Source organism: Mesoplodon densirostris, chromosome 3 (assembly GCF_025265405.1).
Source record: "Mesoplodon densirostris isolate mMesDen1 chromosome 3, mMesDen1 primary haplotype, whole genome shotgun sequence".
NCBI classification, from domain to species: Eukaryota; Metazoa; Chordata; class Mammalia; order Artiodactyla; family Ziphiidae; genus Mesoplodon; species Mesoplodon densirostris.
The window spans coordinates 18,571,399-18,598,983 of NC_082663.1; the positions used below are offsets into that span (position 1 = coordinate 18,571,399).

At 33.9% G+C, this 27,585-nt stretch overlaps 1 protein-coding gene across 2 annotated transcripts in view; it reads right to left on the bottom strand.

Moving 5' to 3' along the window:
- Positions 1 to 27,585, bottom strand: part of CDH12 (cadherin 12) — a 295,800-nt gene that overhangs the window by 84,177 nt on the left and 184,038 nt on the right. The window contains exon 3 of one of the 2 annotated variants that reach the window (XM_060091602.1): positions 4,404 to 4,523. The exons of the other annotated variant lie outside the window; for it this stretch is intronic. Within the exon in view, the coding sequence (XP_059947585.1) occupies positions 4,404 to 4,523 (120 nt within the window). The remainder of the gene's footprint in view (positions 1 to 4,403; positions 4,524 to 27,585) is intronic. 2 annotated transcript variants of the gene reach the window in all.

Below are 27,585 nucleotides of genomic sequence, written 5' to 3' on the forward strand. Positions count from 1 at the left end.
TCCATGGTTTCTAAAATAAGGCAGTGTAGTTCACACAGAGTTCTCGTGAAGTGTGACAAGGCAGAATACAAGGAAACCATTGTCTGCGGTGCATTTTTAGTCATGTAATTTTACTGCATATATGTAAAATATTACAAAAGTGGTAATGGCACGTGTTGTTTAATCTTAATAATTGTCTATTTCCTATTTCACTCTTGAAGAGAAAAAGAGCTTCTGTCTTTATCTCACCAGCACTGACTCTAAATCCTTTAAGGCTTTTCTCTGAATTAAAGTCAAAGGCATGATCAGGCCATAAAACATTATAAATATGTACATAGTAGTTTATATAAAGAAGTAGCTCAAAATATAAAGTCTGACCCATGCTTTAATTTTACTATGGGGTTTTAAAACACTAACACATTTTTTTTTTTAAAGACTGAAAAGAATAAATATCAGTCAGGGTGGATGATGTTTTATTTGGGAAGTAAGCTTGAAGATAATCATCTCTAATCAAAAGGTGATAATCGAGCTAAAAATCTTTAGAAAGTGTCAGTTCTCTTAGCCCTTCATCAGATTTCCCAAACAGAAGCTAGGACAGAATCATAAAGCATGAAATATCAGAATAGTGGATAAAAGAAAAAAGAAAGTAACTCATGCATGCAATCCCATTCTCATATGAATCCTAAAAATGCACATGTAAATACATAACATAAAGACTTATAAATATGCACTTTTGACAGTGCACATAAACAAAAAGGCACTGATGAAAAGTTCTGGAGGTGGACGGTGGTGATGTTTACACAATGTGAACGTACATAATGTCCCTGAATAGTACACTTAAAATGGTTAAAATAGCAAAATTTCTGTTATATATATTTTACCATGACAGAACAATTTAAAGTTTATGGATTTTTTTAAATGTTGAGATAAAATGGTATTATCAATATAATGCTTTCTCAGGTAGAGCTCAGATTATTTAGAAAAATCAACATATCATCACTACATGATACACCAAATAGCAATATCTAGTTATCCAACTCAGATTAGATTTTAAAATCATTTAGGGAAAAATTCAAATACTTTAAAAGAATTTTAAATGTAAATTAAGTCATGAGATCAATCGTTTATAATAATGTTTATTTTCCTAAATGAAATAATTCTATTATCAATGCTCTGGAAATATTTAGCATCTCAATTTCATGTATCAAATAAAATATTACAATGCCTCTTTAACATTTTATAGATTATAAGTGTTTTTCTCATGTATCATAAATATTGTGTAAAATATATATAATAATATAATATGTCAATATGACAAATATTTTAGTGTTTTATAAACATTAAGTATAATAAGGATCAATGTTATTTAATGTTTTATAAATGTATCTACATTTCTGTTTTTTAAAAATATTTAATAATCATTTGAGGCATATACATGAATGCAGGCAAATTTTAAGTTACAGTAAACATTCTCTTAGGTAAGCCAAATAATTGCCAAATTAGCCAATTTTAAAGTCAATTTGGGGCTTATTTCATAGAATGCATCAATTTATATTATTTATAAATAAACCTGCCATATTTATACCTTGGATAGAGATGCTAGGAATGTTTGTCAAACAGCAATGTCAATGAAAACCTTTAAAAAAATGTTCTCATTCCAAACGAATACTAAATAGTTATATTTATCTCCTCATAAATACTTAGGCATCAGAAGTTTTGATGACACTCTTCCTTTAGAAATTATTTTAAACTGGTTTCTACACTCAAATGTGGAAAATTTTAGATAATATTAGTTTTTCATGCGTTTTTCATGCATTTTATTTAATAACAGCAAAAGGAATCATAAAAGGAAGCTATATGGCTGGAACAAATGGGGACTATTTCTGAGAAATTGCAATTATCCTTGAGTTTTGATTTATTCTTATCTACCACAAGGTGATAAATTTGACAAAAGTCTTCTTAATGGTTTCTGTTCATGAAGAACTAGTTATCATTCTATTAATGCCTCACCATCCACTCTTTTCCTGTCTAGTGGTCTGGGGCATTGTTAGTATCAAGACTTCTGTCTCCAGTGAAAACCAATGCTTCAAAAAAATCTATTCCATAGTTCATGCCAGAATTGTTTCACCTTCAGTTCTAAATAATAAGCTTGATATAAAAATATAAATACACAGTTAGAAAAGACATATTATGAATATACATACTCTTCTGTAAAATGATACTTTCTGAAGGCATTAGAATTTATCTAAAGTTGATATTGAACAAGTGAAGTCAAGAGGAGGGCAAGTAAACCCTTCATATAATTGTTGTCTGTCCAGTATTAATTTGACCAAAGCAATTATATTCTGTATCCATGCTTTATGCTTCGATTCACCTTTGTATGATTTTTATCTTGCTTTTTTAGTTAGGTATGGTCTCCATCTATAGTTATTTTTCCAATATTAAATCTTTGATCCTTCCTCTGTCACATTTACTCTGAGTATATAAACTCATCTACTCTATAGAATTAATCACTGCAACTCAGTAAGCGTAGCCTAATACTAAAAATCTCCCTCCTCACCAATCTCTAGACACCTTCCTTTCTTTTTCTCCCATCCTTTCTGTCTGTGAGAAGTGCTTCTCAGAGGCTGAAGTGGTCTAGGAGACAGATATTGTCCTTACTTTTATTTCTGTTAGATTCCCTGTTATGGTAAATTTGGAAAATGTAACTGTATAAGAAAAAATAATCCATAATATTCCCATTTGATAAAAGGATGTATAGTATCTTATATAATCTCATTATTTATCTATACATTTGGCCTATTGCACAAACCTTCCTAATTCCTCTGGAGCTTTGTACCATCATAAACTTCACTGAAAACTTCCCCAAACTTTTTTTTTATCAACAATTTTCCCTTTTGTCCACAAATATATGATTTTCCCAAAGGTAAACAACAATAGCCACTACAAAACTTCCTCAATACATATATTGCCAAACATTTTCTTCTCCTGTCTTCACAGCCTACTTCTGGAAAATAACTTACATTTTAGGTGTGATCTCCCCATTACACACTCACTCTTAACATTTGACTCCTTAGCTTTTGATTTCTGATCCTACTTCCAAACCAAAAAAGCTTCTTTGTCCTGAACTTTTCTGTATTTTCTTCATCACTGAAGTTCCCTTCTTAAAGGACTGATGTTGTCCTTACTACAATCTATTCCTTTTTAAGTTTACCAAAGGGAGCAGCTCCCAGCCTTATTCCCTTCATTTTTGATGGTTTCTGGCCCCCTGTTGGCTTGATGAAAAGGGTGAGAAGTGAGGACAGACAGAATGGCAGGTTTAGTTGACAGAAAATTTGCTGGTTCTTTATTTTCACTTAATTGACCTTACGTTTCCAAGCAACATCCATCCATGGTTAATTATTAATTAACCTATAACTAATTGGTATTCCAGTTTCCACACACTTCTGAGGAAATATAAATTTTGAAATGTTTAACCCATTTGCATGTATAGTGTTGGGAAAGAATACCTTTCAAATCAATGTAGCTCTTTAAAGATCAACTTACAAAATTTAAAAGTAACTTATTAGTCCAGTATGTTAACAGTTTATTCCATTACTTTAAACTGATGTGATAAACAGTATTGAATTTAATATGCAACATGTTATGTATTATATAAGAGTTGATAAAACAACTGTCATTATGGACTTTCTTCTTTAACTCTGACCCTGAGCACCTGCTTTGATCACTGGTCAGCTTGACTGGAGCTCCTTAAAAACTATCTTCACTCAAAAACAGATTCTCTAGAAACAGGGGGAACTCGTTTCATTTTAAAGGGATTACAAAATCGTCCTGCATGTTTTCCTGCCCTTTCTATACTTTCCATAGATTTTTATATGGGGCTTTGAAAACTGGAATTTCAATGGTTTGATTTTAAAATGAGACTGGCTTCAAAAACATAGACCAGAAGAATTAGTGATCTTGGGGTTTCAAGTTTGTCAGCCTCTTCTTTCCCCTACTAGAAGCATAAGTCTATATTTTTCCAAAGTCACCACCCATAACCCTTGATAAATATAGCAATAGAGACTCCATAATCTTGGGTTGATTAGGCCGAAAACTGAATATAATTGAACCCAACCAAGAAAAACTGAAATAAAAAGCTATTTTAGCTAGAAGAAACAAACCAAAAATAACCCACCAAATATTCCTAGACTTTGGAAAATTTAAAGTAAATCATACAAAGAATTCCTAACTAACAAATTTGGACTTGGCATATATGTGTAAAAAGCTTTATATTTATACCAAGTTCAATCTGAAAGAAATAGCTCTGCAGCAGCAAGGTAAGATCCTATCTTCCTTTGTTAGATGGGGAGTGCATTGAATCTTTATTGCAGTGTTAGAATGGGAAAGGGAGGTGATAATGTTGTCTCTAATAAAAAATTTACCTGTCTTGGGATCAATAGAGAAATAAGGCTGTCCCTGAAGAATGCTGTAAACGACTCTGGCACTGTTTCCATAGGTTGGGTCATCTGCATCCGTGGCCTTGACCTGGAGCACATAAGCACCTGGAAAATAAGACCATATGATTCTAGCATCTTTGTTTTATAGAGCTCAAGGTCATGTCTTTTATCTTCTGGACTCCATTTTCCTTTGGAATATGGCATTCCTTAATTCTGTGAGTATATGAAGTCACTGAGAATAACTGAACTATTATAACCAAAATGTTGAGCAACAATATTAGCTGTTAGTGCAAATGATACCTATTTTAAAAATCTATTTTTAAAGATGTGTCCGTTTCCAGTAGTTAGGTCATTGACCTGAAAGTCATCACAATAGCTTTATTGATTTGTACACTAAAGAAAACATGACACCACTTGCATTAGCTCATCTGCTTACTGTAGATGCTTTAATTGCATGACTAAGATATCAATAGAAGAGCTAAAAGGTTTAAAGGCTTACTGAACTTTAGAGGGTGTAAGCAATTTGCCATTGCAGTTTAAAAATCAATAATTACATACTCATTTAGGAAGCCTTTAATTAGGACAGAATATTTGGGAAAATGAGGAACCGAAAATAATTGCAATTCTAACTAGAGAAGCACCTTTATGCCTCAAGACTGAATTATTCTGTGTTCACTGACATAGGAAAACTTTAAAGACAATCCAAATTATCTGTAGCTTTTCTCATCTCCTGACACTTGGTCATATTATTTACGTACTAAGAGAAGTTGACGGGAGATATTTTTCAGCAGTTTTGTCTTACATATTCATAGTCATAGTTTAAGTCTTCCTCTAAGAACTTTTTAAATGAGTATCTCTTCTTAATGTCCATTCAGTGTTACTATTCTGAATTGAGAACAAAGTAGAATCAAAACGATCAAACTCAGTATAAATAAAATAATATGCTGCTGATGAAGGAAGGAAATGTCTACTGAGCATAAAGGGAGTGAAATGTGCATCCAAAGTTATACAGTGGACAGAACACTCTTCATCTCTTGGAGGCATTCAATGTCACTGTCAGTTTGGGGAATGCAAGACTGCTCCATTTACTCACTCAGGCTTTTTTCTTAAGACAGTGCCAACCAGGAACAAACTCAATCTTAAAGGTTTGCTCTAAAAGACAAGAGAATAAACCATCTCTTCACCTCTACTTTTTTGTTACATGAAGTGTTAGAATGCTGAAAAAGTAAGAAATCATAACTTTCAGTAGACAGTCAATGCCAAATGCTTTATCTTAAGATGTTTTGGTGAATCCTAGTTATATCAACAGATAAAGCATACGTTTTATTACAACAGCCTTTCCCAGGAGAAGACGCTACTAGAAGGAAAGTAGGGAAACTTATTTATTTATTTATTTTTAGGCCTCACGGCTTGTGGGATCTTAGCTTTCTGACCAAGGATTGAACCTGCCTGTGTTCCCTGCAGTGGAAACTCAGAGCCCTAACCACTGGACTACCAGGGAATTCCCAAAAGTAGGCAAACATTTCTAAGCTGTCAAGAATGATAACTGATATTATTCAACATCATCCATCATCATCATTAACAACAATATTTGCAGCATCTTTAATAATTATTGGACAAATAAGCGTTTGTAGGCATTGGGGACCTATAGTAAGGATTCATCAAGAGTATGTTCTCCTTAATGATGTAAGAATGAACACTTGCAAGAGTCAATTCCCCTCTTCCCTCCCCTCTTCTAGGTAATGATTTTTTCCCCCAGAAAAAATCACTTACCTAGCTCTTCATTATCACTTCTTCACACATGTGTTATACAGGTAAAATCTACAAACATTGAATAATGCCCAATTCTAGGTATAAACATTGCAGTTGAAAAGCAGTGGGTTGTTTTACTTTGAGGATATATTTGAAGAAAAAAGTATTATATCTTCTAGACAGTATGTAGTAACAAATTTAATAAACTTTTATCTAATGGTCACCATATGCTCAATGCAGAATACATTTTTGGTAAGTATATAGAAAAATATTTTCCAAATGTATATTAAATTCTTTACATTAATAATTTTTAAGCTCAAATGTTAAAGGAGTGAATTAAGAAGTATTTCCATAATTTATAGAAACAGCAAATATGCATCATTCAATTCCACTTTTGTCCAACTCAAAAGAATCACAGGATAGCAAGAATAATGACACTTGTTTTATCCATAGTAATGTCCATGATATTACAAAATTATACACTGAGTTACAGTGACGATAAACTCTAGTTTAGTGAAAAAGCAGTTTCTGATGTAAGTTATTTAAGAGTTTTTGAGCTACCTCTATATGAGTTTATAAGAATACAATTAAACAGCATTATATCAACTTGTTTTGTTTACTGGTCCACAGCTTTCACCAAACTAATGCAAAAGAGAGACTTCACACTCCCTTCATTAAGAAGATGAAACTAACTGTCTGGAGCACATACATCTCCAGAGACTACCTTGGTCAGTGCTTGTGTAGAACACCAGTTACTGACACTATTAAACACTAAACACCCAAGAGGTAGGAGTGGGAGGTTGTGGTTGGGGCATGTTTGATGTGAAACAAGGAAATAATACAGTCAGTGACATCCACAGAAACTGGAGTAGTCTTCTTCTCTGTAGCCATCATCCTGGAGTTTATTCTATCACTCACACCCAGGATGACAATGCAACCACTCTAAATGTTGAAGTTCAGAGAGTTTTAATTAGCTCCCCCCCCAACAAGTTCTATCCCATGCACATGATGTGGGTTCTGGAGCCTAGAGAAAGTAAGCCAGCTTCCTTTTATAATGCAACCACACATGGCCTACTTCTGTTTGCTCATGCAAAATGTGATATACTTTATTTGATTTCAGTAAGATTAATGTTCTCAATGGGGTTGAATTTTAGAAATAATGACACAATGTCTGCATTTCACAATGAAATAATTGAAGCACAATGATGTTAAAATCATTCTCATTGATACTGAAAGTCATTCTCATATAAAATGGTAGACAGGTGGTAATAGAACTGAGCCTATTTCATGATTTCAGCTAAAGTAGGTATTGATCTGTTGATTCATTCATTTCTTCTTACAGTCAAGAAATGTTCAGTGGTCCACACCATGCACCAGGTACTATTCTCAACATACAATAAAAAATAATATGCTACTTAATTATTTTCTGTCGAACACCACTTCCAGCATGACAGGTTTATATTCTATGTATTTTTTTTTTTGCATTTAGAGTATTAAATAAACAAATTTACTAGAAATACATTGAAAACATAATTGGGTTCTGTTGAACTTATGACCTCTTCATTTTTTAAAAATTTCTCAGATGTATAAGGACATTCTATAAATTGAATATGTTCTTTGCTTTGTCTTTGCCCTGCCACTGTCTCAACTGGTTTGAATCTTCACTCTCACAACTGCAAGGCTCCAGAGCATTCTAATTGCTTCCTCTTCCATCTCCTTTTACCCAGGAGCATCAGAGTTATTTTCCTATAACATGAGATTGATTAAGTTACTCTTATTCATTTAAAAAAAGTTAGAATTTAAAAAGAAAAAAAAAACTTCGAATGGATTTTTATTCCTAATGAAAAAACATTATCTAAACTCACTGACATGCTATGACTAGCATGACATGAATGGGTTTCGATATCCCTCCCAGATTAATTTCCAACTGTGCTGCCAGGGACCCCGTGCAGTCACTGTACATACTTATTTACTGTTTATTTGAGGCTCTTTCACACCTCTGTGTTCTTGCCCAGGTGATCCTGCTGCCTGCAGGACGTTGGCTTCTACCATCTGGAGAAATCCTACTCACTCCTGATGTCCCAGCTCTACTGTCACCTCTGTGAGTCCTTGTTTTTCTGCTCCCAAGCACAGATAGTTTGTCCACTCCTGTGTACTTCCAATAGCTTTAGTACATTTTGATTTTTTAAAACTCTATGCCTCATTTGTTCTTCTCATGGAATACAGAGGCTTTTACATCAGAAGCCCTTCCATATTCATTCCTTGTACATCTAATGTCTGAAATGAATTACATCCCAAATAAATGTTTATTGGTGAGTCCTTGTAATACTCCTAAATACACACAAAAGACACAAATGCAATACATAATACTTGAAATGGGCAACCTGGAAGCTAGTTATGGCCTTTAGAGTTTTTTAATACTAAATTGAGAGCTTAACTTGTCTTGAATTTCTAATGCACATCACTATTCTCATTTAAGAAAGTAGAACCCAAAATGAGTGACATTACATTTAAAAAATCACATAAGATTTAGCCACAAGTTAGAACACAAATCTGATGGAAGTCAATATACATTTATTTGCTGAATAATGTTAACCCTTCTCAGGACTGATGCATAAACAGGAAAAGAAATAAAAATATAATGCAACATATTTTCTCTTTGCTTTTGCCTTATGTATACACTGCATTATAATCAAGAAATAATACAGAGTTAAAAAGGTATAGAATGGTAAATATAATACACTTTCTTTCCAAATAAGATCGGAAAATAAATGTACATTTTATCCCATAAAGAAGACATTAAGCAGCAGAGAACTGTAAAGCAGAGAGGGTTTCAGAAATGAGTCAGATAGAGGGAAGCAAATGAGGGCGTGTGCACACATATGACATACTTTACAGGCCTAGGATACCATAAGACATTGAAACTATAATTATAGCAGACTTTAACTACACAGTAAAATTAAACATACATGCACAGCAGGTGAGCTTACTCTTTAAGGGAACTGGATCTTTATCAATTTTACATTAGATTTCACTGCACTACTTATGAACACTTGTCTCTTAGTTTCCTTCTGTTGATTCTTTCTATATTTGTAAAATTGTAAATGGCTCCTCTGTCCTCCTTATCTTCAACCAGGGCTGCATATAAGACATTTACAAGGATTATTAAGGATACCAATTCCTGGGCCCTCATCAGAAAGTCTAATTTAATTATTCTTGGATGGGCCAGGTATCAGAAACACTTAAAAATCTCTGCAGATAAGTCTGATGAGTAGTCATCATTGAGAAGTCCAGTCCTACACACTTTCCCTAGGAGATTTCTCCAATTAGGAGAGGCTGCATTGCTTGCCATTGTGTTTACCATCTTTGCCTCTGGAACCTTAATACTTAGGTTTGAATCCTAGATCAACCACTAGCAAACTGTGAGACCTCAAGCAAATTACTTAACATCTATGTTTTAGTTTCCTCATACTAAAAAAAAACAAAAAAAGAAAAAAGAATACTTGTTTTATAGAAGTATTAAATCAGCTAATATTTATAAAGAAATTATAATAGTTTCCCACACAATATGTGCTATTCAAGTATATGTAAAATAAAATAAATACATATATACTCACTTTTGTTCTCCTACATCACACAGAGAGTGACAACTCCTAAACATATACACTATTATGATTCCTGTCTTTAAGTCCCATACCTTAATATTTGAATATTATTTGAATATTGAATACTAATCTAGATTGTATCTCCTGTATGTTAGAAAAATGTGATTTTGAGATGTGTGTTTAAAATATATTAATATGTAAACAAGTGGACTATGATGAATTGGGTCACTTTATTAGAGACACAAGAATGAAGAGTTTGCATACTTATTAAACCTGCCTGAAGTAATCAGAAATTTTAAGGATCAGAAAAGACATATGCCAAAAAACTCCTCCAGAACGGAAGTTATTCTCCCTTGAACTGTACTTCTAGGATCAGAGCAAGCAATTTGTTTTTCTCTGCCACCAACTCTGACTCTGCTCAGCCTGGCCTCAGAGTATCTCCTGGCACATATAATGTTGTGACATCAACTTGTGATTTGTTATTCAGTCCGATGATCCAGAAGCACTCTAAGTTTATAAAACTTTCTTCCCAGATATGTCCTAAATGTTTTAGACTATACATATTTACACCTTGTGATTCAAATGTACTTTGATGGATAAGTGAATCCATTTTAATGAGCACTTTATCTCTCTGTTGTGTGCCAAGAATTCTATACCACAAACACCAATACAAATCTTAATGTCTGTTCCCAGCAACACATAACTGAACTCTGACTTCTAGTGATGGTACAATGTTGTCTTCTTTGTATTTAATGCAATTTAGAAATTATTTTCACAGAAGTTGTCATTGGGAAATTCCATAGAAATCATGAAAAAATGTATGAGCTTGGAATTCATTCACTCAATGGTTCTCAGCTATAAATCAGTAAGGTTTGTATTTTTGCTGGGTAGCTTTATATTCTTAAAGGATAAAGAAATTACTTCTGATTCAAATGCATTTAGCCAAGGTACAAAGGCCCAGTTAATTAGAGTTTATTTAAAACACACCCAACATACCTAAAATTATTTGTTTTTATTTGATTGGATGATTCTGCCATGTTAAGGGTAAGAGAGACCTATGTATATATGCATATATGTATGTATGTATGTATGTATCTACTCTGTTATCTATATCTATCTTCCTAACCATTTATCACTTTATCTAGTTTTAGTAAAAGGAAAAATGCAAACTGTGTATGTATGTGTGTATGTGTGTATATGTGTGTACATGTGTGTATACACCAGAAGTCAGAAGTATTGAAACCTAGAACCAGTTCTGCAATTAAATAGATAAATGATCCTTTGCAAATTATTTCACTTCTGTAAGGATAGTACTGTAATTGTAGTGGATAATGTAGTAACCCCCTCCAAAAAATTAATCTCACCTAATGGTAGGAACTGTTCATATACATATTCTTATATCACTATCTCCCTCACACTTCAGTATACCTTACAAGGAACTTGACTCCCATGGATGCATTTGGCTCAAGTGTAACAAACATAAACCTTTTTTTCTGGCTAATAATGATTGGTTCAGGAATGTAAATATAACCCATTTCAAGCCAAGAAAACCAGAGGAGATATTTGATGGGACCTTCTAGGAAATGATCTCTTTTTTCTTTTTCTCTGCGCTCTGGTGCACAAACGTCTGGCTGTAGTTATTTCAACATCTTGGGGGAAACATGACTGGAGACAGACACACACAAGAGGTCACACACACTTGGGAATTCCAGGAAAAGTGATGGGGAGTCTTGATCTAACCTGCGTGAAGCTCAACCTATAAGCATTTTGATGATTTGAGACCATACAGCCCTTTATGTATGAGATTGTAGACGGCGATGAATTGGGGTTTTCTATTACTTCCGTATTAACAAAATTTTGGCAAGTCACTGAAACACTCTAAGCCTCTGTTGTTTCAAATAAAAAAATGGGAGTACAAGTAGTAGGGTCCTCGTGGAACTCATTCATGAGTTAATACATGTACATTGCTTTGCATAGTAAATGGCACATAGGGCGACCCCATCAAAATGGTTGTTAAAATTCTTCAACTTTATGATGATGGGCTAAGGTATCCTTGTTTCCTTCTAATTCCAGTAACTCGTTCTGCAAATTGAAACATAATCCAATCTTACCTCTTTTTAAAAATAACTTTTCCATTACTACAGATTAGTATTTTGGTTACAGGGCTTTGAACGTATCACGGCTCTGTCCAGATCCTTAGGTGGTATGTTATGAATCACTACACACAGTCTGAACTCTTTCAAAACCGTTCATAGTCTGATATACGTCTGTCTTTTTCATTCTAAACCTCAACTCCTCAGTTTCTCCAAATCTCCCCTCCAGGAAATATGTTTTATCCACTTTTCAACAAAAATTAGGGCTCTGTTAATTCATTTTTGGGTAAGAACTCTGAGCCTCTCAACCAAGAATTGGAAACATATTTGAATTCCATAAAGAGTTTGAAAAGTATACATTAAACAATATATGTAAATCATCCCCTTCTGGTTTCTTCCACTATTGCCTGCTTCCCAGCCACTTCTCATAATCCAGTCTACCACTGGGTGCACTACAGACAAACTCATTCATTGTTTCACTTCCACAGAATACTTCCACTGGCTCCTTCCCTTAGTTGAAATATTGCTTTCTCCTGAGCCTAGTACTGCCTATTAGCACATTTTAGGCCCACAACTGCCTTCCTTCAGCTTTTCAGTACTGCTTCTGATTAACTGATGTTTTCTACCACCAGTGAAAGAGGCTCCTCATGTTTACTTGTCTTCTTTAGGGACATTTAAATTGGTTGATGCAAATCTCTTTCTTCAGGCTGCTTCCAACTGTGGTTGGCTTCCTCAGCATCGTTTATTCTTGGCTCTCTCCTTTCTTCCTTGATCTCCATTTCTTAGTCTTCTTTACACACCCTTTTCCTCTCCCTGTCCTTTAAAGGTTCATGCACCCCAAGTTTTGTCTCCCATCCTATATGCCTAACTCTACGGTATCACTCATATTTGTCTCTAGGTGCTAGTGACTAGACCATCATTTATATTTTCCAGTTGCTTAAATAACAAAACTACCAGTTAACTTGACCAAGATACATCCAATATCTTGGTTACATTCTAAACTTCTTTTTAAATCACTTATTGTTTACATCCATTCTAGTACCCTTTATTATTATTATTATTATTATTATTATTATTATTAATTATTTTAATTTTTTTTTTTGCGGTATGCAGGCCTCTCACTGTTGTGGCCTCTCCCATTGCGGAGCCCAGGCTCCAGACGCGCAGGCCCAGTGGCCATGGATCATGCGCCCAACCGCTCCACGGCATGTGTTATCTTCCCGGACCAGGACACGAACCCATGTCCCCTGCATCGGCAAGCGGACTCTCAACCACTGTGCCACCAGGGAAACCCCAGTCCCCTTTATTGACTAAACGTTGCTAAAATGTGTTTGTACTCTTCATTCTGCCACTACTTTTCATCAAAATGTTACTGCTTCTTACCTGGATTATGACTTTAAGATAGTAATAATCTCCCCGCTACCTCTCATAACCACCTACCATTCACCCTGTGTAATTAAAGCCACAGTCATCTTTCAGAAATGCAAATTTGATTTTGTCCTCAGCATTACCTCTAATGCCCTTTGTGATCTGCCTCTACCTACATTTCCAAGTTTATCTCTTATGAAACTTTCTGTCTACTTTATGCTACCTCAGTACAATATTATTTCCCTAAGACATAGTGCTACTTCATACCCTGCTCTTTATAGATTGCATTGTGGATATCAGAAAGGTCTCATTTCAGCCAGGTGAAGTTCAGCCCAAATTAAAAATTGGCCTCAATAACTCCTCTTCCAGAAACTCATTTCCATATGCTCACAGAGCGTCATGCCACATCTCTCATGCTTCCACTAGGCAGCAAGCATGCCATACAGAGTGAAGACTGCATACAGTTCTTTTTTAATTCCAGTACCTACTATGGAGCTTGGTGCCTAATAGGTTCTTAATAAATTTCTCTTGAATAAGTTAATAAAAATAAATGATTTTGGCTTAGAAAATAATTTTGATCAGCCCATGTTAGAAGTTTCCAGTGAAGCCTTTATTACATCTCTTGACTCGGGTCAAAAACTCAATGTCCCCTCGTCTCAACCTTTATGGCAGTGATGCTGTTTTGCTGTCTGTTACAGAAATCAGAGGAGCAGCTTCAAATCAAAAGTGACTTTAGAACACAATGAAACTGGCAAAAAAATACAAGAAATCAATTACTAGCATGTTAGTGATCTCGACATATCAAGCCCTGCTAAATCTATCGAAGAGTGTATGATTCTACTCCCAGTTTTAAGGAAGAGAATAAACTTTTGTAAAAGCAAGGACTGTCCTGAGTTCATATCTATGGGAAATTCATTACAATAAAGTCCAGAACTAGTTCTATCAGTTCCCATTACCTGGAATACAGTGATCTTGATTATTGATTATTTCACAAACTCAAAATATAGGACAATGCCACATGACTGCAATATTTAAAAGTGCTCACAGATAAACATGTATACTGATAGAAAGCATGTTCAGCTATAAAGTAGCAGTAATTTTAGCCATTATTGATTAACTAATCTTAGTTAATAGAGAAAGATGTGTTATTTGTGTATAAGTACTGTGATTTAATATTTAGATTTTGTCCCTTTTGTGTTGCTGCGGTTAAATGTTGCAGTGATTTAAGCTGATGTTTAGTTTTAGCAATTTTTAAAGAAATAAAAGACTTAAACACTTACAATACAGTACAGTTGACCCTTGAACAACACAACTTTGAACTGCTTGGATCTACTTATATGCACATTTTTCCAATGGTGAATATTATGCTACTACATGATCCATGGTTGGTTGAACCCAGGGATATAGAACTGTGGATAAGGAGGAACCATGGATATGAAGAGCTAACTATAAATTAGACCCAGATTTTCAACTGCATGTAGGGTAGAAGCCCCTAGCCCCTGTGTTGTTCAATTGTCATCTGTACTTGTTCATTGCAATCTAACACATCAGGGTAAAAATGTACTGCAGCTAAACAAAATTCAAACTTTACTAGATTTCATATGTCTTCTAATCCAAATTCTCTCAATTGATGAGCAAATGACAATGGAAAAGACAAATAGTCTGGTCTCAGTTTATTCATCTATCAAATGGGAGATTTGGAATAGATGTCTTTAGATTCCAGGATATAAACACATGTTGTAATTCTAGACAAAAGGCCCTGATTAAATTGATAGCTAATAAGATTAAACTTTGATGGATTTATCAACTTTATTTCACTTCACCTAAGTTTTTATCAAATTGTCACTTCATATAAGTTTCTCTCCTGAGAATAGAACCTATGATTTGAATTTGAAAAAATTTATAGATCTCTTTCTCATGGTAATGTATGTTTTCATTTAGAAAAACCTTTAAAAGTTGGATGTGAGTTTTAAAACTCATCAAAAAAGAAAAATAACATATGTATTATCACGACTTTATAGGACAGTCATCTGTTTATTAACCCCTTTGAACTTTTCAGAGTAACACATAAAAAGAAAGGTAAAAAACATTATATCTCTAAACTATAATTTTAATGAACACTCTATGGAACATTGAACTTATTACCTGCACAATATATGCTAACAGGGAGACATTCCTGTTACTTAAACTGGTAAAATTTGATGCTACTTTAAAATACATGCTTGATGACAAAAATATGTCATAAATTAACTACGTCATTATTTCCAAATAAAAGCTATATCTCAATTCACTTATAATTCTATTATTTATCATGAGGTTTTTTCCATCTTCCTAAATTATTGCTTTCCAATATTTTGGTGAATATATTACTATATGGAGTTTTCATATACAGTTTTTTTTTGTTTTTTTTTTTTTTTTTTTTTCGGTATGCAGACCTCTCACTGTTGTGGCCTCTCCCATTGCAGAGCACAGGCTCCAGACGCACAGGCTAAGTGGCCATGGCTCATGGGCCCAGCCATTCCACGGCACGTGGGATCCTCCCAGACTGGGGCACGAACCCGAGTCCCCTGCATAGGCAGGCGGACTCTCAACCACTGCACCACCAGGGAAGCCCAACAGTATTTTTAAGAAATCTTTCAAGTTGTAAGCCAGCCTTAAAATATAGTGCAGATTAAAAGACAAAAAGGGATTAAAAGCCTAAGAGAAAGTGAGTTATAGCTAGATGGGATTAATCATGAATTTATTTTATGACCCAGTTGAGGAGACAAAAGAGACCAAATGAAAAGTGGACAGAGAGCAGGAGATGATGCTCCAGAAGCACAAGAATATTCAGAATATTACAGTCATGAATTCAATTAATTTGATTTAAAAGGTAGATTGAAAACTTGGTGAAGGGCAATTTATGGTTTTGTGGTATTAAAAAAGAAGCTGTGAGAAGATAAATTTCAGGAAAGGGTTTGATGTCCTTGTTTGTAAAGATTTAGCAGCTGGATGGAAATTCATTTGCAAACCAGAGTCCTTAATGCATGCTGGGGCTGAGATTCAGTTCCAAGTTCTCCTCTTACTTCTTTAGAACACTGAACATAGGGACACATTCGGCAGAAGGTTTCATGTCTTTGAAGTTTTGGATAGCATTTAGGTCCATTCTCTAAATCTACTCCACTGAGGAGTTACGAGTCCAAGAAAATTATGTGTCCTGCTGCTGTGGTCTCCCTTGTTGTCTTGTCTGTAGATTCTCACAGTTTCCTTCCACTGGAGTCAAGCCCAAGAGGGTGGCTTTCCTTTAGTCTGTGACTTTAGGGAACAAAGCTAGGGCTAGTCTGTTGATTAGGATCATTCTCCAGTTGAGTTGTTCTACATATATTGCTTTTTGTCTTATTTTTTCTCTTTTGTCCTGATATTTTCTGATCCACAGGCATCCACTTCCTGTGAGTCCAAGTACTAAAATGCAGGGTCCTACTAAACCCCATTTTTAGGATTTTCCATCTGAAAGAGAAAGCTTCAGCATCTTATGGCTTCCATCTCTTAGTTCTGAAGGGTGAGATGTTGCAATGAGGTGATGCCTTGAGTCTTCCATAATGTCCAGAGTACAGGAACCCAAGAAAGAACCCCAACCCAATAACATAGTGATTAAGGCTAAATACCAGGACACCTCTTCAGATATGCTCTGGGAAGAAATTTCATTAACTTTTCATTTATAAGGCCATCAATTAAGTGATCATTGTTGAGGCTGCTAATACTACACTATGCACTGAGAATATAAGAATAAAAAAATAGCAAAACAAAAAGAAAACTCTGATCTTAAAAGATAGTATTCAAAGAACTGGTTTATTTTATGATTTCTTTTGTGGGACTCAGAAAATTATACTCATCTGTAGCTCCCTCTTCTTTCCTAAAAAAAAGTTAGAGTACAACAACTAATATATATTGAACTACCACAGTGTATCAAATATTCACCAAAATATTTTATGTGCATTATTCCATTTAATGCTTGAAACGATCCTATCTCCTATAATCACCTCCATTTTTACAAATGCTGAATTACTCTTGGTAAACTGTGAGGCTGGGAAAACTCTGGCAGTTGAATGACAACAAAGACTTTGTCTTTAGCCACTCCCCTGAATCACTTCCAGGGAACACAGGAGCTCTTTGTAAAGTGACTGAGCTGTTCCATTTTGTTTGGCTATACTTGGTATATCTTTTTTAATTTGGAATTGAACTTTTAGCAGTACACTACTTGTTTTAATGTTTATAGTTTTCTAAGGTATTTTGAAATCAGGAAGTGTAATGACTCCAGCTTTGCTCTTCTTTCTCAAGATTATTTTGACTATTCTGATTTTTTTGTAGTTCTATATGAATTTTAGAATTGTTTTTTCTATTTCTGTGAAAAAATGCTATTGAGATTTCAATAAAGATTACAATGAATCTGTAGACACTTTGGGTGGTGTGGCCATTTGAACAATATTAAGTCTTACAATCCATGAACATGAGATGTCTTTCCAATTATTGGTGTCTTCTTTAATTTCTTTCATCAGTGTTTTATAGTTTTCAAGATACAAGTCTTTCACCTCCCTTGTTAAGTTTATTACTAAGTATTTTACTCTTGTTGATGATATTGTAAATGAGGTTATTTTCTTAATTTCTTTTTTGGATAGTTTGTTGTTAGTGATAGAAATGAAACTCATTTTATATTTTTGTATTCTGCAATTTTACTGAATTCATTCATTAATTGTAATAGTTTTTGGGAACATCTTTAGGATTTTCTACGTATAAAATTAGGCCATATGCAAACAGAAAAAATTTTTACTTTTTCCTTTCAGTGTTAGATGTCTTTTCTTTCTTTCTTTCTTTCTTTCTCTCTCTCTTTCTCTCTTTTTTTTTTTTTTTTTTTTGCCTATTTGCTCAGCCTAGGACTTCCAGTACTATGTTGAAAGAAGTTTTCAAAAGTGGGCATCCTTGGCTTCTTCCTGATCTTAAAAAGCTTTCAGTTTTTCACCATTGAGTAGGATATTAGTTATGACCTTTTCAAATATGGTCTTTTTTATATTAAGGTAAATTTCTTCTATATACAGTTTGTTGAGTTTTCATTATTAAAGGGTGTTGAATTTTGTCAAATGTTTTTTTTCCCATATATTGAGATGCTTATACAATTTTTATCCTTCATTCTGTTAATGTGTACCACACATTAATTAATTTATGTATGTTAAACCATTCTTTCATCCCAATATAAAACTGTAGGCTACTGAAAATGTATAGAAAGCTCAGAAATAAATCCATGCTTATAAGGTCAGCTGGTCTTTGGCAAGGAATCAAAGAATACACAATGGAAAAGGATAATCTCTTCAACAAATGGTATTGGGAAAACCAGATATCCACATGCAAAAAGTAAAACCAGACCCTTGTCTTATTCCATGCACAAAAATCAACCCAAAATGGATTAAACACTTAAGTGTAAGAACAAAAACTGTTGTAAAAACATGAGGAAAAATCTTCATGACATTGGTTTAGGCAGAGAATTTTTGGATATGACTCCACAAGTACAAACAATGAACGGAAAAGTAGACAAATAAAACTATATCAAACAAAAAAGCTTCTGTACAGCAAACAGTCAACAGAGTAAAAAGGCAACCTAGAGAATAGGAAAAAAAGTTGCAAATCATATATCTGGTAAGAGGTTAATCTCCAAGATATATAAGGAACCCCTATAAATTGATAGCAAGAAAACCTACAGGCAAGTTGATTTAAAAATGGGCAAATGACTTACAGACATTTCTCCAAAGAATACATAGAAATGTCCAACAGTTATATGAAAAGATGCTCAATACCATTTATCAACTTGGAATTGCAAATTGGAACCACAATGAGATATCAGCTCACACCTATCATGATGGCTATTATTTAAAAAATAAAGTGCATGTAGGTTAGGATGTGGAGAAATTGGAATTCCTGTCCCTTGTTCATTGTTAATGGGGATGTACAATAATGGGAATGATGCTATGGAAAACAGAATGGAAATTTCTCAAAAAATTAAAAATAGAACTACCATATGATAGAGCGATGCCACTTCTGGGTATACATCCAAAAGAATTGAAATCAGGTTCTCAAAGTGATATCCACACTTCCATGTTCACTGTAGCATTATTCACAGTAGATAAGATATAGAAACAACCTAAATGTCATTGACAGATTAATGGATGAAAAACATGTGGTATATAGGTACAATGGAATATTATTCAGACTTAAAAAAGAAGAAAACCTTTCCATATGCAGCATCACAGATGAACCTGGAAGACATTATGCTAAATGAAATAAGCCAGTCGTAGGACAAACACTGCATGATTCCACTTACATAAAATATTAAAATAGTTAAACTATAAAAACAGAGAGTAGAATGTTGGTTGCCAGAGGCTGGGGGAGCAGAAAAAGGGGTACTGATGTTCAATGATTATAAAGTTTCAGTTCTACAAGATGAACAAGTTCTAGAGATCTGTTATACAGCATTCTGCCTGTAGTTAATAATACTATGTTGTCCACTTAAAATTTTGTGAAGAGGACAGATTTCATGTACTTTGTGTTCTCACTACAATAAAAGAAAAAGGATTATATTACACTTTTTTTGTTAATTCAAGTGGTCAATATTCTGTTTTGTTAAACTTAGTATTACTTTTAAGTTTTAGTCTGCTTGATATTAGATGATTACTGATGGACCTGTAAATATATATAGAATAAAATGAACTGAATACTTAGAAACTATATGAGAGATTGTCAAAGTAGCTACACACATCTAAGAATAAAGAGGAGATATGTACATTGAGGCCTGGATCTTTTTCTTTTAATCTTACTATTTATAAGTCTAGCACTTTTGAAACCCATATGTTCACTTTCAGAAAAAGTGGAAATTAATCTTGTATATAAGCCCTGATTTTACAAGCATTTTGACACCTCATGTTTTTTTATTTGAAAATTGAAGATAAATAATAGGTGTCTTAAGCTGAAAATAGATTACAAAGGAACTTTTTAAAGATTGGAGCAAACAATATTGTCAATATTTAATTAAGAAGCAATGCCTAGGTTTCAGCATTACATTTTTAGCACCAGACAGTTATTTTCAGTGGATGTTTTTGTTTGTGATAAATTAATAGATTAGACACTGATGCCTCATGCTGATTCTCCCATTATGGGAAATCATACTTTGTATGAATTTACTCTTGTCAAGATGTTTGTGATATCTATGTAATTTACTTTATTGCTACACACTCACACAGACACATACAAATATCATGTAGAACAATTGTAGAAATTATCAAAAAGATGTATTATCATTATTATTTTATCAGTGTTTTCAATTAAAGTTTTAATCAGGAAAACCCAAGTCATTTGAATCAGAAACAGATTGGCTGTACTGCTTTTGCATTCTGGCAGGTATCTATGTCTTTTCATTTATACTGCAACTACTATACTGAATTGCTAAACTTTTTATAATGCTATATTAGGCAACATTCTGTTTTCATTATTTAAATATAGTATTCAGCTAATTTTTCAACTACCCTATCAGGTAATAACTTATTATAATAGGCTCTGTTCTAAGCACTTCCTTTATATTAGTGCATTTAATCCTCACAACAATACTAAGAGAAAGAAAATATCATCTACTTTTTACAGGTGATGAAACTAAGGCAACGAGGCTTACATCATTTGCCTAAGTTTGAACAACTTTAGAACTAGCTTATGATTCAGTTGGTCTGATTCCTCAGCCACTGCTCTGAATCACCTGCTAGGTCACAGCAAAATGGTTATGTGCAGATTGAATTGGGTTGGGTAGCTAGAAGCACAATTTCCAGCTTCAAAATGGTTCACTCTTTTAAGAAAAGATTCGTGCAAGCTCCCCAATATATGTTCAAACACTATTGCTGGTAGCAAACTTGAACTGGGTAATATAATTTCATAATTCACCATTCTGAATTGGAGTTGCATCTCAATACAAGTCCCATGTATTGATTTATATGTATAAATTACAAATATATTTTAGTTTATCAAGGAATAACTTCATATGGCTAAAAGCAACAATACCTAGTTCATTTGTTACATTTGTTTTATATCAATGTTTTTGGTTTTTATAGAATTTTAATTATATTCCTTCTTTGCACTCTATTTTTCTTTACTATGTCATGAGTGTATTATAAACATTCCAAACACTCATTAATATCAGTATGTTATTAAATTCCTATTTTCTCAAGTAGTTCTCCCCACCAACCTCCCATCCACCTGCTTTCCTACACTGCTTTGCTGGATGGGAACCTCAGATGTGTCCATGTCATGTTTAATTCTTTCTTGGTTTAGTCCCTTATTTTTGAAGAAGGAGATCCTAGTATGGTTTCCAAATATGTATTGGGAATGTTTTTTGTATATGTATTTCCTTGAATTTATCCTTGGAGTAGATTTGATCACCTGGATTGGTCATTCTTGGTTGGAAATCATCTTTCTTTATAACACAAAATCCGTTACTTCATTGACTCCTAAGGTTCATCCTGTTTCTATGCTGCTCATGAGAAGACTAATGTATTTCTCATTCTCCATTTAAATTGAATTATTTGGTAGTGTATATATGTCCATGCCACTCTCTCACTTTGTCACAGCTTATCCTTCCCCGTCCCCATGTCCTCAAGTCCATTCTCTAGTAGGTCTGTGTCTTTATTCCCGTCTTGCCCCTGGGTTCTTAATGACCTTTTTTTTTTTATCTTAGATTCCATATATATGTGTTAGCATACAGTATTTTTTTTCTCTTTCTGACTTACTTCACTCTGTATGACAGACTCACATAAAATAGATAGCAAGTGGGAATCAGCCACATAGCATAGGGAGATCAGCTCGGTGTTTTGTGACCACCTAGAGGGGTGGGATAGGGAGGGTGGGAGGGAGGGAGACGCAAGAGGGAAGAGATATGGGAACATATGTATATGTATAACTGATTCACTCTGTTATAAAGCAGAAACTAACACACCATTGTAAAGCAGTTATACTCCAATAAAGATGTTAAAAACATAAATAAAAAACATAAAGTGAATTATTTGCTTGTTCTTCTCTTTTTGTTTTGATGTGTGTGTGTGTGTGCTTCTTTTTCCCCCTCTGAAATTTTGGAATTTTCTCTTAATCATTGGCATTCTGATATTTTCATCTCTTATTTTCATTCATTATTCAGGGTGTCTACTGGGTGAAAAATTTCAACCTACTGCTCATATCCATAGATTATATGCCTCTTATACTATTTATTTCATAATTGTCTCAGTTTCTCTCAGTCTTCTCTTTCTAGACCTATTATTCTTAGATGTCCTTGGCTGAAGATTTTCCTTATTTCCTCACATTTAAAAAAATTAGACACTGTTCTATTTCCTTGGAAAATATCTCATTTTTTTCTTAAATGTCTCCAAATAATTCATATAGGCAAGATCTTTCTTTTCTCTTTTAAATGATTTATGTTGTAGTTTTCCTAAAATGTGTGAAGATCTTTGATTTTGGCTCATCTTTTAAGATGGAACAATAAAATCCTTTTGACAACTCTGTGTGTATGGTCAGAATATGTTTCTTTAGGGCAGAGTCAAATCAATGTACCATGGACAAGTGCTGAGAAAGTGTTATAAGTTTGGTACAGACTTGCCCTTGCCCATGAAGCAGCGAGCCAGTACTTGCGGTCACCACTGTTATGGAGCCAATACTTTCTTCCAGTGTTCAGTGGAAAAGTTCTTATTATCTACATGTGTTTTGATATGACTATAGCAGTATTTTATTAATATCACTATTTATGTAATCAAATGTGATAAGGAAAGGTATATAAAGTTCTTACTAGGATTTTCAGACTTGTGCAAATTTATTTGAATTGATTAAATTTATTCTTTTTTTTTCTAAATTTGACAATATCTGAGAAGACTTTTGATTACGTTTCCATTGTTCTTTACCTCCCTACTTTAGAATTATTCCTTGATGATGATTCTTTGAATCTCCTTCACTTACTCATTTTTTGACCCCTTACTTGAGTGTTATTTTTAGACTCTATATGGTATGGTGGATAAAATATTTAAATAAGATGTTTATGATTATTTGGCAGAGATGGAAGAAATAAATAACCATAAAGTAAAAATATAGTAAATTTAGTATTATGAAAATGTAGCTGAAGGAGAAAGGAATTCCATTATGATAGACCAGATAAGATTTCTCCACTCTAAACTGTGTCTTTATTTAGAGCTTTAGCAATAAATATTGATACTACTGAAATAACATTTAGGTTTGCATAATTAGTGGTACGAAGTAATTGATGAAATCAAGAATGTTTCATGTCCGTATATGTATATTGTTCACATGTATAGGCTTTTAAAGAAATCTATTTATCTATCTATAATTTGGCAAATGTCTTAACATCTCTAAGCTCTGTTTTCTTGTCTGAAAAATATTAATAATTAAAAATACATATCTCCAGAAGTTATCTTCAAATGGAAATCTAAGGAAGAGAGAGGCTAAGATACTTTTCAGTGCTCATATATCAAATAACTGGTAAGCTGTGACAAGGTTGCAGATCTGGTTGACTTTGAAGCCCACACTCAAGTTATAGACACGGCTTACCAGTTTTAAGCACCATGTAGCCCAACAGACCCCATCTATATATAAGAAGATTGTAGAATCTTCTCCCACCTATGTGTAGAAAGATCTTAGGCCCTTCTCCTTATCAAATACCTCTTACCCCCATAGCTGTCCCTATAGCCCTGGTTCCTTTAAGTAAAGCAACAACAACTACAAATCTGAACAGTCTACACAAAGGGAAATGACTTTATATCAGTGTTTTAAACTTACTTTACCAGATAAGATATGCATTTTATGTTACAATTTAGATTGTACTTAAACAGGTATAGTAAGACACAAATCCCTCCAAGCAGACATTTTGTCTGTTTTGTTCACAGTCACATGTATCTCTTGTACCTAGAACAGTGCCTGGAATACAGTGATCAATGAGTTTTTGTTGAAAATTATATACATATATATGCATATACATATGTGTGTGTATGTGTGTGCATATATATATTCCTTAAGTTATAAAATAAGAAATCAATTATAGGATGCCATTCCAAGTACTGTAAAACCAATGATATGAAGGTGTTTGCTTAGATCTATTTTTAACAAACACTCATTATGATTCTCATCTTGAAGATATTTTGAGAAACATCACAAAGTTTCACTCCTCAATGAGGTAGGATGTTGCCAGGCCCCTTCCAGAGGTGTGCAACCCTGCTAACGGCTAACTCTCTAGCCCTCTTTTACACTTTTTCTTCCGAGACTTCGGAGATACTTCTCTAATGCCCAGATTCCCACACAGCCTTGTTTGAATATTGCATCTTTTTGTTTTCTAGTCCCATCACCAGGAGGGTCAAAACTTCTCACAACCAATCAAGTTTTCTTTGCATTCCCTACTCTCACCAAAAGTCCCTATTTTATCCATGTGGCTAACCTCAATGGTTCATGCATGTGTGTGGAGTTGGAGGCTTACATACATATGGATGTGTGAATGTGGGGATGGGGTGACTGTGGAAGGCATGAAAAGAGAAACTGATGCCATCTCATCTGAATTATTTCCCAAATTTGACAGATCATTATTATCACCTGAGTAGTTTATTTATGTTTTAAATACAGATTTTGTTTTACTCCATCACTAGAGATTCTGAGAATCCATATTTTTATATCTCCCTATTAAAATTTTGATGATTTAGTAACTTGTACCAAAAAAATCAGCAAAATGTGTACCCCATTTTATCCATGCTATATTCTCTGACTTTAAGAAGTTTGCAATCGAATTGTAAGATACACAAAACAATTAGAACACTGGACCAGGCAGAACATAAGTTTATGACAATCAAATGAAAAATGGTTTGATGAGATTGATCTACATGTTTAGAGTAGTTGGGAAAGGTTTGTGGTGCACAGGTGACTGAACTTTAATTTGAATAATGGGTTTGGAGGAAAGGAGTGTTGGAAGAAAACTGTCCAATGATGAAAGTGATATAAGTGAATACCAGAAAGTAGAAATGAATGTGTTCCTCCAAACACACAAGGGAATTGCTCAGGAATAGTATGAGTTGTATTAATGAAGAAAAAATGAAAATAAAAATGAATGGGTTCATAATCTGGGTTATTATCTCCCCAAGGTCCTTAATCCACACATTTAACAAAAGTTTCTTGAGAGTATGCCGTGACCCTCAATCAAACTGTTCATGTTATTTTGATCAACAGACAAAATAGCTTTCAATATTTGGAGAAGACAATGTTAAAAGGATTTCTTCTATCACAATACAAAATATTTAGCTATCAACAATGAAATCGTCTAACTACCTAGAATATTATTACCACAAGATTAACTATTCTTTTATCACTATTTTTTTAATCACCAATTCACTGGCTCCACCTCACCAGCATTTAAGATAGTAAATGACCGATTAATAAAAAAGATGGCAGGCAGACAGTGTGCTGATATTAATAGAGGGCTGACGAACCATTACCCTTTCTCTGCATGATCATCAATGATAACAGGAGACACTTCTGAAGGTTAGAAAGGTCTTCCTCACACATTAAAAAACTGGCCTCCTGTGATTTTTACCAAGTTGTCCCCATTTTGCTCTCTGGAGACACTGAGGATCTATAGCTTGCATGATGACCTTCAAATATTGGAAGTCAGCTGTCATGTTCCTCTTTCATCTTTCTTCTTTTCTTCCAGATGAACACTCCACACTCTTTAACTATTTCTTGTATAACATGGCTCTTCACCATGTCCTTCTTGTTCTGCTTCCCCTGGTCCCTCCGGTACTGCTAAATGTCACTCCTGGCTTCAGAAATAAATTCTTGAGTTGTAGAAAAATCAGCACCAGGTTGTATGAGACTTCCCTTTATACTAATTCGATCAGAACTGGCATTAACTCCATTAGGTAATGGAATAAAGCTACCCTTGTCCCCCTGCTAAGAGGAGATGGCATAAGCGGGAACTGCCACAAATCCAGTCTTTCTTCTCTCAGCCCCAGGTTATCTTTCAGCTTTTTTCCATGAGCACTAATTGATGAGACAATTAATTGAGCGCTTAGTCTACACATAAAGCCTGAGGGTGTAAGATAAACAGATACATTCAGGAAAGTCTTCGAAGAGAGCTAATTAGTCAGTTTGAGGCTCTAATATACAGGCAAAGACTTGGTTACAATATATGCAAAGGTTAACTTCTAAATTGATGTTAACCTAGTTGTGTAGTGGATCTGAGAAAGAGAGGACATATGTTTTCCTTTCTTTTTTTCCCCAGAATTTTGTTTAATATAAATTCAGATTATTAAATGTCTATTTCTTTAAAGGAAACATGGAGATTTCTTAGTTTTCAAGTTTTAAGGAGAAAATTATTAGTTAATTGCAAACACCTCACCTGTTAGCTCATGGATAACATACTTCACTAACACCAGAAGATAGGGAGCACTTCAGTCTAGACAATAATGTACAATGTTTTATCTAAATACGGAAACAATGCATCTTTATAGAAATTAAATTCAGTCATAATTCCAATATCTAGGACTATTTCTGATAATACTTCCAAGTTTTATTGTCATTTCTCCACAGATTTAAGTAAGTTGATACATACTACTCATAATACATTAGAACCTACATTTTAAAATTTAATAATAGTGAGAACCATTCAGTTTTTAAATATTATTGATGACATGCTTTTAATAAATACACAGTATTTCGGCAAATGAGTTATCTCACTATTTTTAAAAGACTAATCCATCATTAATGTCATCTAGTTTATTTCTTGCTTTCACCTTTATAGATAATGGCACAATGCATATCCTTGCATATACAGATGGGCACATATTAGAGAATTAATTTATTCTTAAATAGGTACTAAGTATTTAAAATAGAAAAGAATATCTAATTATATCTATGTATCTCATCTATATCTGATCTGATGGGAAAAGGAGTATATTTAAAATGCTACTCATATTTTTAACTAGGAAAATAGAAGATCAACATGCCTCATTGTACATAACATTTTTTATATTTTATCTCAAACAGTTTTCAATAAAAAAAGGACACCAGTTAAAAAAATAGTATTAGATAATAAAAGTACTTAATTTTAAAAAGGTCTTAATTTCTGAGCCCCCAAATGTGTAAGGGATATGTATTTTTTAATAGTAATGTAATTGAGCATAACAGAGTGGGTGAGGGATGTCTGGTTTCCCACTCTTTGCAGTTCAGATCTGGAGGCTCGCCAGGCTCCGAGCACATTCCCCTCCCTGTCAGATGCGGTCTTAGCAAAGCTGTAGTTGCTGTGCC